Source organism: Homarus americanus, unplaced genomic scaffold (assembly GCF_018991925.1).
Source record: "Homarus americanus isolate GMGI-L3 unplaced genomic scaffold, GMGI_Hamer_2.0 scaffold55640, whole genome shotgun sequence".
Classification (NCBI taxonomy): domain Eukaryota; kingdom Metazoa; phylum Arthropoda; class Malacostraca; order Decapoda; family Nephropidae; genus Homarus; species Homarus americanus.
The window spans coordinates 5,143,527-5,160,816 of NW_024713650.1; the positions used below are offsets into that span (position 1 = coordinate 5,143,527).

General features: G+C 42.2%; 1 protein-coding gene across 1 annotated transcript in view; it reads left to right on the forward strand.

Moving 5' to 3' along the window:
• Positions 1–3,482: 3,482 nt before the first annotated feature.
• LOC121874065 (transmembrane protein 43 homolog) overlaps positions 3,483–17,290 on the forward strand; it is a 35,941-nt gene continuing 22,133 nt past the window's right edge. Inside the window, exons 1-3 of the mRNA XM_042377956.1 lie at positions 3,483–3,567; positions 6,736–6,888; positions 7,924–8,022. Coding sequence (XP_042233890.1) covers positions 3,553–3,567; positions 6,736–6,888; positions 7,924–8,022 — 267 coding nt within the window. The 5' untranslated portion in view covers positions 3,483–3,552. The remainder of the gene's footprint in view (positions 3,568–6,735; positions 6,889–7,923; positions 8,023–17,290) is intronic.

Consider the following 17,290-nt stretch of genomic DNA (forward strand, 5'->3'; position numbering starts at 1 on the left):
GCAATGTGTGAGAGGAGGATCCCTAATTACAGTTTTAAGTGAAGTGGATATACCCACGCCATGAACATTCGGCTTTTGTTTTAAGGGAGCGTCCTGGGGACCCGCCTCGAGTGCGCCGCGTTGATATTATAACCCAATGAATTTACCCACGAACTAGCAAACCAGAACCTTACGTTAGTGTGTAATTTAGGATTAAAATATGTGTTTATAAGGCATGAGTTACAATATACAGGAAAGTGTTCATGGGAGAACCTTGAGAAATAAAAGTAAAAATTAATGATTGGAAACTGTAGGCCTACGCGGTGACGAGAGGCGGGGCACTGCCCTCAGTACCCTCCGTTCTACGGTCACCTCAGGTCAGTGTCCTATCGGGCTACATCCCGCTCTGTAAAAAAGAAAAGGCTTATATAGCAGAAATTACAGTTTAAAGGTTTGCCTGATGTATAAGTGTAATAGTGATGTGTTAGGGTGTGTGATAACCGCCCATCAGGTCCCTTGCGGTCAGAGTGCCTTGCAGGGCGGCGGCCATTATCCCTGTGAGCGTCGTCACTTGGAGCGACCTATAATACCAGGCGTAGAAATAGTACTGGTATGTCTCTTGGTGTAGCCCTCGTCTCTACCCACCGAGGGCGGTGTACGAACGAGGTGCCTGTTATGTATACCTAGAAAATTACAAGGAGTCCCACACTTGCAGGTGTGGAGTGTAACAGGTGTGGTGAGCTGGTGCTACAGGGAGGTGAGATGGTGTTACTATGTATGATGACCTAAGGTGCGATATCCCATACAGGTGGAGCAGTCCGACGTGTTGAGTGATATTGTAAGAAGGGTATCCCAAATCATCGTTGTTCTTCTGAGGAAGGCCAACTCACTTGTATTTTTTGTGACATTATGTTTTATAAGGAATAAATTAGTTAAGACATGTTATGGTTTTACCCTTCTTTCCCCTTATCGATCTGGTCAATGAAAAACCTAACCCAATGCCTAGTCCACTCTGCCCACTACCTAACGAGCTACATACTGTCCAGAGGGGGTCTGGTGGCAGCGAGCCTTATAAATTAAGATTAGAGTTAAGTACTTTCCCTTAGAATTAGTGACCCCAGTCTGGCAGTATAAGAGAACCTCGGTGTTGGGGTGTGTGGATAGCAACGACTCATGGCAAGAAGTGAGATAGTCAAAAAGTTCTAAATAGTTGGTAGAGTTGGGAGAAGAGTATAGGAAACAAAGAAAAATAGTCACAGTTGGAAGAGATATTTTGAGCCAGATGACATCATACAGGGAAAATTAAAAATCCGTGAATCGAGCTATAGGTAGGTGTACGTACGTTGCAGTTAGCGCAAACACCTCTCTTAGAACGGAAGGAGGTATAAAGGTTGTAGTTGGAGGCTTGAAAAGGTTTGGGTGAAGCTGCTTTGGTCAGTTGAAGTTCGGAGAGTAGTAAGAGATCGGGGGAAGAGGTTAATAGATGGCGCTCCACAGAAGAAAAATTGGATCTCAGTCCGCGAATGTTGGAAAAATGAAGTGTGAAAAAAGCCGATCCTCCAGCAACCGCGGTGGCGTCAGTTGAGGCCCCAATAGCTTGATGATGATGAGTTTGGCCATGGGGTCCACAACCTTCCCGACCAGTGGGACCCATCCGAGAAGGCCTCGCTTCAGTATTAATATCAACTGACATAGGAGAATAAAATAGAATGAATAAAACAGATCAAGAATGAGTATGGTTATATTTGTTGTATTGTCAATAGTAAGAGAGACAGTTGAGACCCTGCAATTGTGTGTAAATGAGGCAGAAAGGTAGATCAGCAACCTGGGAATTGATAAAAATTTTGTGATGCTATGGCAGCAGGATCTACCATTAGACAACACATTATGTTTCCAATATCTTCTCATACGGTAGTACCTCCCTATTTTTTTGTATTTTTTTATTTATTTTTTTTAATGGGCACTCCCCTACATCCTTGTGTAAGGTGAAGCGCAGAAGCGTTTACAGCGCCCAACAGGGAAGCATGCTAAGTTCATGCTTGCCTTTATGTCTCATGAGTTAAGGGCCTAGAAGCCTGAAGAGTCAATGTGCGTAGAAGCCTGAAAAGTCAATGGTTTATGTCATCAAGTTATTGGAAGCTCCAACAAACTTTCCCTGAATACGAATTCGCAACTTTCGATTTAAAACAGGTACCTACATTACTGCTAGGTGAACAGGGACTAATGAGGGCTAGGAAGTATGTCCAAACAACTTTTCCACCGGCTTCTTCAACGTTGAGCTTTGACCCCTTGTGGGGCGAGCATCCTGTAGTGGATTTCTCCCCTACAAACGCTGTTTGTCGCTGAGTAGCCGACCCCACCAATTCCCCAGTGTATGCCTCGTGGTCTGGGTCAACCAGCGCCGCCATACATCACAGAGCGGGGATCAACTACTAAGCCACGTCTACCCCCTGCTATTTAAGACCTGACCTCGTAGTGACCTGCCCTCTTTCTACCCACACCAACCAGCCAGCAACACCTCCTCCTCCGCCTGCCTGGCGAGCATGGCGACCCACAAGCTGTCCTTCTCTGAGCGTCCTCACCAACCAGCTCTCTCTACATCACGCTTGTAACCATGCTGCCTTCCCAGCACCAAGCTGCATTGTACATCCAATACAACATGTATATAGAGAGCACATTGTGAGTTTCCTTTCTCCATCCCATCCTGAGTGTGAACCAAACAATCCATGATGATACCCCACAATCCGTCAGCTCCAGGTATGGACACTCGACCGAGTAGTGCCCTTTGACATGTTTATACACCTCAATAAGGTCTCCCCCTTGCTCGTCTCTATTATAAACTAGGCATTTACAGGCGCTCTAATCTCTCTGGATAAACTGGACATTTTCAATCAGCTGACAGTCCCTAGCATATCTCGGGGACGAGGCGGGGTTACAGTACTCCAGAGTCCAGACAGGAGAGCACCTCACTCTTCTCATAAGACACGAATATTGTAAGAACATAGATGAATTATAATAAATTATGTAAGTGTGCTAATTTTTTTAGAATTATTATATTATAAGTGCAGACATACGTATTGTAGGTGTTTTGTGACACATTAAACTAATATTGCACCGATGGACATTTATCAAGACAACACTCATCAGCTATAGATATTATTAGTTCACTTATTATAGAAAAAAATATAACATAGTTCATTTGATGATAATCCCCTTACTAAATTTGAATTACTTACATAATCATAATGAGTAAATAAGTAATTAGTATAGAGATATAATGGTATGTTTTGAGGAAACATATTTACAACAGGACTACGTAAAAAATAACCTGTTAAAAATTTTAAACAAAGTTAAAGTACTTATATATTTATTTTATATAAATAAAATAATTGAAAATACTAAATATTTTAAAGAATTAAAGTAAAATATTATAAGTTTCTGCGCATTTATAATGAAAATAACTAATGTGTGAAGCGGAAATAAAGTTGTTGACATTGAGTGGAGACAGCTGTGTTACTCCTCAGGTCTTCCTCCATCACACCTAACCCAAGACTTACTCCCAGTTCTTCCATTATGTACAGGGCACGTGTAAGTTTCCTCCCTTATGTGTAAACATGTGTTAAGTTTATGAATTTGACCTGGATATGTTGATATATTACCGGCCGGGGAAACAATAAGAGGTGTAATATATGTTATAAAGGCCGACTTACTGTCCAATGTTATTACTTCCATTATATAGAGTTTAAGGCCTCGTTCACTAGTCAATAATTTCCTTATTTATCAAAGCTTTATTCTCTGTATTTATATTATTCGGTAATTATATAGGACTAACCCACGAGCGAAATTGATTGAAAACAATTATAAAAACGCTGGATTTTCATTGTTATAGTGGACATTGTTGTAGTTTGTGGAAATATGTTAAAAATGGATGTTTTTAAAATAAATACTACTTAACATTTGTGGGTATGATGAACAGACCTAACCACACAAACTTACCTAACCTTACCCAACTTCCCCGGTATATATTAAACAGAAACAACTGGCTATGATATGGTGAAATTTGAGGCATTATCTGGACTTGAAATGAAACGGCCGCATCGGCACTATGCAACCCTGGCGGGTTAGTCCTATATATTAACCTATTATTCTCAGCATAAACCCAGTCAGCCCTGTATGAAGACAGAAGGCTGTTGTCATCCGGACTGTGATTGGCTGTGGAGGGTGCACCTCCAACTCGGCCCATCTTAAATAACCAACTTGGCCCACACATTACTAACTCGGCCCACCACCTTGCACACTTCAAACAAGTAGCTGACTAGAGGTTCAGGAATAGGTTTGAGATTTGTTTTATGTTTCTTTTGGTTCACTGAAATACGAAGAGTTTGAATGAGTGAATACTGAGGGTTCACTTTGTATGAAGGACGAATTATGAGTTTATGTTAGTAGAACTTGATCAATGAACCGTGATTCACATTTATAACTTGCGCTTCTCCAGGTGATTTCGAATAGGGTTTGAAATTATTGCTTCCATCAATTTGCCTACAATTGATTTTAAACTGATTGTACGGTAGTTAGAGGATAGTGATCTATCTCCCTTCTTGAAAATCGGTATCACATTCACTATCCTCGTGGATTCTGGTACTACACCTGTTTTTAATGACTTGTTAAAGAAATGTGCTAAGGGCATACTAAGCTCTTCCTTACATTCCTTTAATTCTCTGGTAAATATCTCATCGGGACCTGGTGACTTATTAGGCTTTGGTTTGTCTATTTGCTAACTATCGTCGTTACTGGTCACTAATATCTCGCTTAATCTATTTTCTTCACTATCTCTGCATGTAGTCGGTGCCTCGGGTATCATGTTTAAGTTTTCTGTGGTGAAAACTGTTGAAAAATACCTGTTCAGATTATTGCTCATTTCTCCGTCACTATCAGTTAGCTCGCTGGTACTGGTCCAATCTTTTCTCGTGTTTTAGTTTAATACATTTGAAAGAATCCCATGGGGTTTTACTTCGCCTCCCTTGCGACCTTCAGTTCATTATTCCTCTTTGCTTTACTTATCTCGGTCTTAACCCAACTGGTCAATTCCTTATAATAATCTCGGAGGTAAACTTCACCACGATTTATTCTCCTACCTATAGCCTTCCTTTGTCCAATAATATTCTTTAAATAATTATTTATCCATTTAGGGTCATTGTTGTTTGATCTGAGTTTCTGTATGGTATATTCTGCCTTTGTGCATTAACTAACTCATTACAGTGACCCCTCGTTTAACGAACACCTCGGTTAACGTAATTTCGATTAACGAACTGCCTTCCATAAGGATCTTCAATTCGGTTAACGAAAAAAAATTCGGTTAACGAAGTTCTTACGAACCGACCCCAACATGTTTTCGCTTGCACTGACCGGGCAACCAGCTTTAGTATCAGTCCGCCAATACATTAATCGGTTTTAGGGCTTAAATTCCTTACTATTTTAGTAAATATCAAGAAGTTTATACTATTCAATAATTTTAAAAGTTTAATATTAAATTTTTTTGTCATTTTAACAATTATTGAACATAATTGAAGGTAAAGTGACTAGTTTAATGCGCGGCATCCAGCCTCTTAACACAGCAAACAGGAGTTAGTCTCTCTCTGTTTTCACTGGAGGTAACATCTTGCTTGAGACTCTCTTCAACTAAACGCTTTTTTTCTGTGTTTCCAAGCAAATTATTGGTCATTTTGAAATATATTTTACATATTGACAGTATATAATGTAGTGCAGTGTTGATTTGAAGAAAATAATCTTGAATTACACCAAGAGAGCTAAAATTTTATGGGTGAAATGGCGCCATGGGGTGACTTCTCTTCCACCCCAATGCCTTCTCTTCTTCCTTCTCCTCCACCCCCATTCTAAATTCCATCATCATCATCATCATCCAGGAGCCTTCTACATACACACCTCAAAGTAAGTGAACTTTTCTACCATTTTTGTTGAATTTAGGAAATTTTCGGTGAGCTGGAACCAATTACCCAAAAACCCATTGAAACAATGGTTTCGGTTAACGAACTTTTCGGTTAACGAACGACCTTCTGGAACGGATTGAATTCATTAACGGAGGGGTCACTGTATTTAAATTGTTGTGGAACTCGTCAGCCTCAGATCTCGTGATCAGGTCATACTCAACCGTCATATTTTGTGAGGGTGTTGTTGTCAGGTCTCCAGGTAAAGTGATCATAATTGTGAACTAAATAGAAAATTTTATATAAAAGAAAAAAGATCACCTCTTCCGCATAAGTACATTAATATATTAATAAGACAGAATGAAAAGATAAATAATAACAAATCACCCCCCCCCCACCTTATAATCTATGCTGCTTTTTATCATTGTACTTTTATCATTCATGCAAAAATGTACTTTTTTAGGCAGAGTTCGTTAACCTAAGTGGTCCGAGATGGTTCAAGTTGGATGTAGGCCGAGTTGGACTGTAACCGCTGTGGGGTACATAGTATGGCATGGTTCAAGAATATTATCAGGGATTGTTACAGTGTCTGGTCCAACAACAGCCATAAGTTGCTGTTCAAGTTGTGAACCTTAGCTTACACTACATCACCAGTGTGTTGATTACCAATGAACTAATGATGACTGGAAGCTGCCTTTGGAGCTGTCATCTTGAGCAGCACAGTATGAAGAGGAAACCTTAAGTGAAATTGCTCTTGCTTGATTATCTTAATTTTATTTTATTTTTCTCGTAATGAAGTTCACTATTGCAGCACCCTGATGCTCCTGGGAGCCGTGGCACTGGGGGCCACACCATGCACTATGTGAGGCGACCAGTGAGGGAGCAGATGCGTGAGTCTATACCGGCAGTTGTGGTGGGAGTCACACTGCTGTTGGTTGGCAGTGGTCTTCTCTTCTGGAATGAGGTACAGTACAACTTTTCTATTTCTAATCATCTTCTCAAGAAAATATCTGAGTTATTTACCAAGTATTCTTGATATTTACACAACTGTGAACTATGTGCATCCCAGTTTTACCTACAGTATTATTTACACAAACTTTGTATAGTTTTCCAAACTAAACCTTTAGTTACATTAAGTGTTAAGAACATGAACTACATAACAGTACTGTGTAGTAAACTCAAAACAAGCTTTTTCAGCAGTTACCTTTTATTTCTACATAAAAGCTGCTGTGACTGAGTGAGTCTGGCACTTGCCTCCTGCCCTAAGGGTCACTGGTTGCATTCAGCACCCTCAGTCCATCCAGCTGTGAAAGTGTACCTAACTTTACAGTTAGTGAAGTAGAGGTTATTGAGTGGTGTACTGGCCACACTGCCTCTTTCTGTATGGTACTGAGGAGTTTATTGTTAGTACCTTGTATTTACACTGCCTCTAACTGGTCATCGGGTCTATAGGAACCACTTTCACTTTTTACCAACAAGGTTGTGTTCACAGGAGGGGCTCGTGTAGTTTGGTCTCCACCCTCGCTCCTCTAACTTAATTCCGTCTTGTTTGGGATTACCATCGATCATTATTGTTTTGCACCAAAACTAGATGAGTTATCGGGCCACTTGCACCTCTCTAATAAAAATTGTCTATCCTCAAAACTATGGAAATAAATTATGAACATACAAACACAGAATGTATTTTAAAATAGTTATTGTATTTAAATTTTGAAAATGTCTTTATATTTCATTTTTTTTTATTTAATGAACATCTCTTCCACAGATCCAACCTGGTGTTCTTAATGCCTTGCATCACAGATCCTTACACTGTTCTCTGCCTCACTCCTCCACAGTTCACACACTCAGTTTGCTTCACATTCATTCTTCCCCTTTCCTAAAACTGTCCTACTTTTCATTAATGAATATCATGGATTGGTGCAAGAATTAATTTTTAAATAAATTGTATTAGGTTTCTATTATTTTCATATATTGTATTGTATTGTACTCTGTGTTGCAGGGACGTGCAGTGCAGACATCCCGCAGCCTAGATGAGGGATATAACTCCATCATACGGGTGCCGGGTGCTAATATTGTGCACGAAGAGAACAATCATAAGGTAAAGTTAAACATGTGGTGGAGCTGGTCATGAGGAACTAAGGAGTTATTAGGGGAAGGCTATGTCTTTTATTCCTGGTCATTGATCCATGTACAGCATAAAGGTTAATGTATCTACACTGCCCCAAACAGCTCATCAGGCCTCATGGAAACTACTGTATTTCATCCATGAATCTTACTCCGTATCTCATATGTGTTGTTTATTGCTTGCATTATGAGACTACCATTGTTACACTTACCTATTGTGACACTACCATTATGTAGTAGGCAGCTACCAAACAGGGAGGTACTACCGCCTGGGAAGATATTGGAAGCATAATGTGTTGTCTAATGGTAGACCCTGCTGCCATAAGGCATCATGAAAACTGTGGCCAGGTCCCAGGTTGCTGATCTGACTTTCTGCCTCATTTACACAATTGTCAGGTCTCAATTGTTTCTCTTACTTTGACAACACAACATACAGTCTACGCGGAAAGTTAAGGCACACCATGGAAAAAAAATAAAAAATCATGGTAAGGCAATAAAAAAATGAAAATAACACTCACCCACCCCTCTTAGTATTTTGTTGTGTTTCCCAGCACCTCTCTCAGTCGTTGTGGAACAATTTCTGCAAGGTTTTGCAGGTGCTGTGGGGTGAAATTGGCCCACAGTTGCTTAATTGCTGTGGTGAGCTTGGGGACGGACGAGCTGTCGAGGTCACGTAGGCGACGTTTCATGAGCCCCCAAAGGTTCTCAATAGGGTTGATGTCGGGGGAATTGCCAGGCCAGTCCTTAAAATATGAAACCTGGCAATCCTCCAACCAATAAGTAACCAACTTGGCTGTGTGGCAGGGAGCACCATCCTGCATGAACACGTCGGCGCGTGTTTTCTCAAACGACTCAGGCAGAACGTCACAGAGAAGCTCGAGGTACACACCCTGGTTAACTTTTATGTTTTTTTCAAGCACAACCAACTCACCAACACCGTAATAAGTGAAACAACCCCATACCATCACTGATTCAGGATGGTTGACCGTCTTGACGGTGTACCTGGGGTCGAGCGGGTCAGAGTCTGGCCAGCAGTACACCCTATCGTGACCACAACCACTCACTGTAAACATGGCTTCATCACTCCACAGGATGTTCCTCCACTCCTGAAGGGACCAGACACTGTACTTCTTTGCAAAAGTGATCCTCTTCTCCTTCTGGGCAGCAGTCAGCAGAGGCTTACGGCGTGGTCGGTTAGGCATGATAACCGCAATCGTCATGAAGAAGCTGCTGCACCGACCTTAAGGAGACGTGACCAAGGAGTCCGGGGTTAGCTTGCTTTAATTCCCGGGCCGTGAGCTTAGGGTTAGCATTAACTTGCCTAGCAATCACCTTCCTGGTTCTAGGAGACCTAAGCTGTGGTCGCCCAGACCTGGGTTTAGGGGTAGGCAACTCTTCCAGGCTGTTTGCTTCAAACTCCGAGATGAATCGGTACACTGTTTTGCGGCACACACCGGTTAATTCAACTATTTCAGTAACTTTATGATTAGTCTTGTATAAACCAATCACCTGTGCAACATCCTCACGCTTAGTAACTCTCCTGGACATCTTAAAGACCCAGAAATCACACGATAAAGCACTTTAACTCAGGCGTAAAATCACGGCACGTGGCGCTCACATGCGTACAAAAACCTTCCACCCACGCAACCTAAACAAAGACTGAGCGGTTGTTGCTATATGACAACTGTCGCCTAAGGGTTCCAGATGCCGTTAGAATTGTGACTAAATATTTCTGATCAAAATTTATCCCTATCTTGAGGGTAAAACGATTTGTGCTTAAAGTGAAGACACAACCCAATTTGTGCCTTAATTTTCTGCAGACTGTACATACCTTACAGTATATTATTTCTCACTCTTGATTTTTATTTTAATTTTTGTATTTCTTTGTTTCTTTATTATTATTACTATCATCATCTTTGTTATTTTATTTTTAATTTTGTATTTTTATTACTGTATAATTTTTATTTACTCTGAATTACTATTATTATTATTATTATTATTATTATTATTATTATTATTATTATTATTACATTTTCGCCCCCCAGTCCCCGATGTATGTCGGTGACCAGTGCCCGGGTGGGCTAATCCCCGTAAAAAAACAAAAAACACCCCCATATGGGACACTTTTCACTCCCATTACAGCTCATACTAATCCACTCCTTTATACTGTACAGATAAATCATTGCTTCTTCCTCATTGTCAGATTTACATGATACAGTATTACCCCGCTTTACGCGGTTCCACTTTACGCGGTACCCTGCCAGAACCGGAATGCTCACTTTACGCGGTGCGTGTACTCTTTTACGCGGAGAGCGGCTGGCGGTCATCTCGCGCCGCGCCATTTTTGGATTCAAACCTCCCGCCATCTCTCCCGCCATGTTGAGTAAGCGGCGCGAGTAGGTTGCGCAGTGTATGTCTTTGTTGTGTTATCGGTGACGTCATATGACGTATCGGACTGTGATTGGGCCAAGCATCCTTACCTCCCTCCCCCGTTAGCTGTGATTGGTTTAATGTAATATGACGTGCCCCGCTGCGGGAGCGTTCAAGCCCATTGACCTACCCGTGTCAGTTACACCCCTCCTAGCTACACCGTGTCTATCAATATCTATTGTTCCCTAAGAATGGCTTCCACCGGACCACCACCACCAACACAAAGAAACCTTGCATTACCTGGACCCAGCCGCCCTAAGCCAAAGAAGATACGACGTTCCCTAAGCTATGAAATTAAATACAAGATCATCCAAGAGTTGGAGAAAGGAACAAGACAGGTTGATCTCGTGCGCCAGCATGGTGTTAACGAATCTACGATCCGGACGATCAAGAAGGATGCAGCCAAGATAAAGGAGCACATGAACATCACAAAGGCGTTGTAGATGGTCCATGCCAGAGCTGAGGACCATCTACAACACCTTTATTCTCCCCAAACTAATGTATGCGTCACCAGCCTGGTCGTCTTCTCTCAACTCCACCCAACAACGTCAGCTAGAGAAGGTACAGAAAAGGGCCTGCAGAATCATGCTCGGCGCAGAGTACTCCGGCTACACCAACTCTCTCTCCACCCTGGAAATGCCATCCCTCAGTGACCTCCACCACCAAGCACTGGAAAGGTTTCGCAGTGGACTACTGCACCATCCTCGTCATCGCCACCTCCTGCCACCGGCAGCTCCCCACCCACCTCGCGCAGTCCGGCACTACAACAAAATTCAGCCCATAAGAGCCCGCACCGATAGATATAAGAATAGCACCATCCCATCTATTGTTAAAATAATAAACAACTCCTGATTTATGTACTGCACAGCCCTGTAAATATATTCAATGCATATTATATCATTATATCTAAATCAAATGTAAGTCTGTAAATTTTCAGCCACCGGCTGCAACTCTATTAATAAACCGTTTATTATTATTATTAAGTCTACAGGTGCTTCTATGATCAAGTATTGCCACAACCAGGTGCTTCTCAAGACGGAGAAATTACTTGTGAGCTACTTGATTCGTCAGGCAAGACGGAACATGGCGGTGGACACGAGCTCAGTTAAGGAGTACGCACGTGAACTGTATGCTGCAGTGTTACGTAAGATGGGAATTGCAGAGCCCAAACCCTTCAATGCTTCCTCTGGGTGGTTGCAGAGGTTTAAGAAGAGGAACAATATCACCAATATCAACATTGGTGGTGAAGAAGCGAATGCTGACCGTGTGGCGGCTAGGGAATTTCCTCCGTTTTTACGTGAGATTATGGAGGAAGGACAATACACCGACGACCAGGTGTTTAACATGGACGAATCTGGTCTTTTTTGGAAAAAGCTACCTTCCAAGTCCTTCGTTGTGAAGAATGCCAGCAAGTGTCGGGGCCGGAAGTTGCAGTAGGAGTGCATCACCGTCCTGTTTACCACCAATGCTTCCGGTACCTGTAAGCTCAAGTTATCGGTGATCCACACAGCACGCAAGCCGCACGCCTACAAGAACATGGACATGACCAAGCTAAATGTCCACTGGCTGACTGCACGTAAGGCGTGGATGTTCTCTACTCTGTCCCTCTCCTGGTTTGATGACTGTTTCGTTCCCGACGTGAAGAAATTCTGTGAGCAACAGAATGTTCCATTCAAAATTTTGTTGCTGCTTGACAACGCACCAGGGCACTCGCCCCCACTGTTGGATCGTCACCCCAACGTAAAAGTGGTCTTCCTTCCTCCCAACACGTCATTAATCCAGCCCATGGACCAAGAATTAATCTGCACTGTGAAAGCTGCATTCTCTGCAAAGAAATTTAAGCTCCTGAACGACTATACCAACACCAAGGATGAGTTGCGTAACCTGGGTGACACCGATAGCAAGAGCGAAGAGGACGAGGAACAACAGTTGGCAGAGCAAGAAGTACTTGTGAAAAATTTTTGGAGAAACTTCAACGTCAAGAAAGCTGTGGACTTCTTGGTGGAGGCATGGGGTCAGCAGTCTGTAGCAACGGTTCGTCACGCATGGAGACATGTGTTGCAAGGTATTCCAGGTGGGAGGCAGAGTCAATCTGTGACTGGTGAGGTTCAGACTGTTGCAGTAGCAGTGGACCTTGCCAGAGAAGCTGTGCAGAGTGTTACAGCTGCAGGCTTCTCCGAGACCACCAACGACGACATCCTGGAGGTGATAAGGGATCCTGATGTTACTGCCGACGAGATTTTAGATGATGATGACGTCAGTGAAGAGGCAGGTGGTGCGTCATCCCAAGAAGAACGCAAGTTATCGCATAGTAATGTAAGGGGTGCCATCGAGTGTGTTGAGAAACTCAAGCTCCTCCTTTCTGACGACCCTGACGATAACCGGTATGAAGTCTTCACTACCCAGCTGTTGCAGACTATGGAGCTCTACATCAAGGTGTATCACGACAACATCAACACCAGCCGTCAGCAAAGCATCACCGAGTTCTTCGCCCGCAACCCACCACAGCCAGCCCAAGCCAGTGATAGTGACAGAGACAGAGACAGTGAAGGTGACTGAGGGATTTGTCAGGGAGGCACTGATAAGTGTGGATGACAGTGATGATGACTCACCTGAGGGCCAGTAGCCTGCCCTCTGCCTCGGAACCAGCCTCCATTCCCGTACGCCAACCCATCTCATCTACTAGCCTTGTTTTTTTCTAATCTAACCTACAGTATAGTATTCTCTTATTGATTGTTCTCTTCTATATTATGTGTGTGTGCATACCATCATAAAGTTAAGATGTTATTTTTACTAAAACGTACGTATTGTATCGGGAAAAAGTGGAGTTTGGGGGTCGGCCCGGTCTCTATTTCAATTAATCCCATATGTAATGTTGTTCACTTAACGCGTTTCTCGCTTTACGCGGGCCTCCGTGGGTTCAATTGACCGTGTAAAGCGAGGGTTCACTATATTGATTAATTTCTATATTAAGACCCCTTATGGAAATGTTGGTAAGCATTTGATGGCTTTGTCATTTATCCTTGGGTGAAATAGCCTTACTGTTTACCATTGTTGTATACCAGCACTGTCTAGGTACTTTGGAAATTTAATACCTGCATACTCTCTGTACTACATCGTATACAGTACACTTGAGGTGTACAGTGATAACCGGCACATATAAGGAGCGGGAAAAGTCATTGGTTAGTGAATCAATGGTTATCGAAGCAAGTAGTCCCTTAAAAACATAACAAATTCAGGGGTATAGGAACTTTGCATCCTCCATAAACTCCCATCTACCCTTGATATATCTCTACTGCACACTGTCAACCAAGAAAATAAAGCATAATAAGCCTTAAATAAGCATTGTAAAGCATAAATTGAGACTCATTTACTTGTGCTGAGGATGGTAGAGACGGTCTAGGGTGGCAAGTTCAAGTCTATACCTCCCTTTGTTGATCCATCACCACTCTTATTATGCCTTATCACATAACATCAAGCTGCCAGCACAAGAGGAACTATCACTGGGAACAGGAGAAAATGATTGTGCCCTTTGAGACATTTCTCGGTCGCCACTTAAGCGACCTCACGATGCCGGACGCTGAAGTAGTCCTGGTATGAAGGCCTGGGAAGGACCTCGTTTACCTAACAAGAGTAGAGTGTGAGATGGGTACCTGTCATGTGTACCTTGGTGCTACAAAGAAGCTCAACACCTGTATGTATGAAGTGTGTTGGTGCTAATATATTTCTGGGTGAAAGAATGGTCTAGGTAAGGAGGTCAGTGGTTGTTATGAGGAATGAAGATCTTAATTAATTAATAGGAGAAGGGTGTGTATTTTGTGTGTGGTGTAATTACTTTAATACAACTTATTTTGACGAAGGTCAACTATTTTTGTATTGTGACTGAATGCAATATTTTGTATTAGGAAATAAATAAGTTAAGTCTTGGTTGGTGTTTCACCCTTCCTTCAACCCTCGATTTGATTAATGAAAAACACGAACTCACAGTGCCTAGCTTGCTCAGCCAGCTACCTACTGTCCAAGGGGGTCAGGTGGCAGCGACCTTAAGTTAAATAACCCCTTAGGACTAGTGACCTCATTAATGGGCAGAGTAACACTTATTACTGCACACTGTGTATATGTTTTAATTAATGTTTATGAATGTAAAACTAAAATTCTACTCATCAATGGAGGTAAAACTGAAAACATAAGAACATAGCCATTGTTGTTGCCTTGAGTTTTTACCCAAATGATTATAAAGTGCCTAAATCATCAAGTTCTCTCTCTTAGCTTTTGAACCAACAACACCATCAGTTGCTCATGTTGAATAGGGGCACAAAAAATGCCATAAAATACCCGAGACGGTTTTTATCCTGATCCGGTTCGGACACGTAGAAACGAAAAGCCCGCCAAACAGTGACTCTTTATGTTAGTGACGTCACCAGCTCGGAAATGTCTGTGCGTAAGGCTTTTTTTAATGTTTAATATTTGTACCGGCACCTTAATGTACAGTATACTGTATTAGTTATTATTTATGTGAAAATGTAATGTTTATTTTTTGCTCTTCGATTTTTGTTGTAAATATGAATAAAATAATGATGTAAATTGGATCAGTTCCTAAATTGACCTGAATTTTGAATATGAATTGTTGTAAATTGAATCACTGTAAGTTGAGGCCTTTCTGTACGTGCTGAACTACAGTATACCCTTGATGTAACGTGTAATGATTGTTTATCAGACCATAGCTTACAGCCCAGAGAAGAACATCACATATAGCAGTAAGTAGATGAGCAGGTGTACACCCACGCAAGTTGACACCTGCAATGAGATTAAGACCTGACCCAGGAAAGGTCACGGCCACAAGGTACCGGAGTTAACCCGGCTTTATGTCCGTGTTACTCAAGAAACTACACCTGGCCAGACACACCCGGGTGGTAAAAATTAGGAAGCATTACCGACCGGCGACATGACCACGCACCTGGACAAACACAGCCGTCCAGATCTAACCAGTTTAGTGTTAATTAGGAGGGGCCACGGTCACATTGACCCGGAGTTCTCACCACCGCTTCATTAGCTTAACCCGGCGACATGACCGTGTTACTCAAGAAGCTACTCCCAGTCAGTACACCTGTCACCTGACCAGACACACCTAGATTAGTGACAACATCTTCTGGTTTTAGATCGCCAATATAAGGAGCCTGCAGCTCCTTCCTTGAGGTATTAGGATTATTATTACAACAGGGAAGGGGCCGACAGCTCCTTCCCAGAGACAAACAGGGAGAGACAGAACACAGAGGGAGACTTCCCTCCCCAGCTAGCAGAGTCTCCCACAGGAGACATAGTTCAGCACTCTCTTCAGCACCACCCCTGCAGATATCCCCCAGCCGCTGGGGGATATCTGCAGGGGTGGCTCCAATTAGTTAGTTAAACCGAGAAAATAATGTATATACAGTACAGTGGTCCCTCGGTTAACGAGCGCCTCGGTTAACGAGATTTCGGTTAACGAGTTACCTTCCATAAGCTTCTTAACTTCGGTTAACGAGCAATCCCTCGATTAACGAGTTTCTTACGAGCCGACTTCCACATGTTTTAGCTTGCATTTGGCGGTCCACCAGCTGTAGTATTAGTCCGCCATTACAGTAATCGGTTCTAGGGCTTAAATTCCTTACCCTTTTAGTAAATATCAAGAAGTTTATGCTATTCAATAATTTTCAAAGTTTAATATTAAATTTTTTTGTCAGTTTAACAATTATTGAACAAATTGAAGGTTGGGTCACTAGTTTGTGGCACGCCATCCAGCCTCTCAACACACCATACAGGCGTCAGTCTTTGTGTCTTTTCAGTGGAGGTAACATCTTGCTTGAGACTCTTCAACTAAATGCTTTTTTTCTGTGTTTACAAGCAAATTATTGGTCATTTTGAAATTTATTTTACATATTGACAATATATAATGCAGTGTTGTGTTGATTTAAAGAAAATAATCTTGAATTACACCAAGAGAACTAAAATTTTTTTGGGTGAAATGGCGCCATGGGGTGACTTCTCTTCCACCCCAATGCCTTCTCTTCTCCCTTATCCTCCACCCTCATTCTAATTCCCATCATCATCATCATCCAGGAGCCTTTTACATACACACCTCAAAGTAAGTGTACTTTTCTACCTTTTTTTGTTGAATTTAGGCAATTTTCGGTGAGCTGGAACCAATTACTGTACCCAAAAACCCATTGAAACAATGGTTTCGGTTAACGAGTTTTTTCGTTTAACGAGCAATCTTCTAGAACGGATTGTGCTCATTAACCGAGGGACCACTGTACCTGCATTGTCTCTATGTATGCTGAGTTGTTTATCTGTATTTTCTCTATACATGCTGAACTGTATTCTTGTATTGTCTATATACTTGCTGTACACAGGGGTCGCCGTCTTATGAACGTCAGACTTAGGAATGCCCACCGATATGAACGAGGTCCCATAAGGTAAATTCTTTAAAAAATCCGACATAAGTACAACTGGTTCGTAGTGTTTACGTACGAGAACTAGTTTGTGTGGCGTAGAGGGGGGGCGGAGCGGCGCGTGGGGAGTGATGTGTTACCCGGCCACGTGCCTTGAGGGAGCATCAGTACGCTTCACCCTCACCGCCTTAATGTGTGTGATCAAGTGCAAACTGTTGTTTTTAGCTTATTAACTCTCTTTTTCTGCCCACATCATGGCTCCCAAACACAAACCTGATGCAAGTGATAGTAGTGCATCCAAGAAATGGTACACAATTACATGGAAGTGAAAGTTGATGTAACAAAACATTGTGAAGAAGGCCAAACACCCTCAGTCATTGGTAA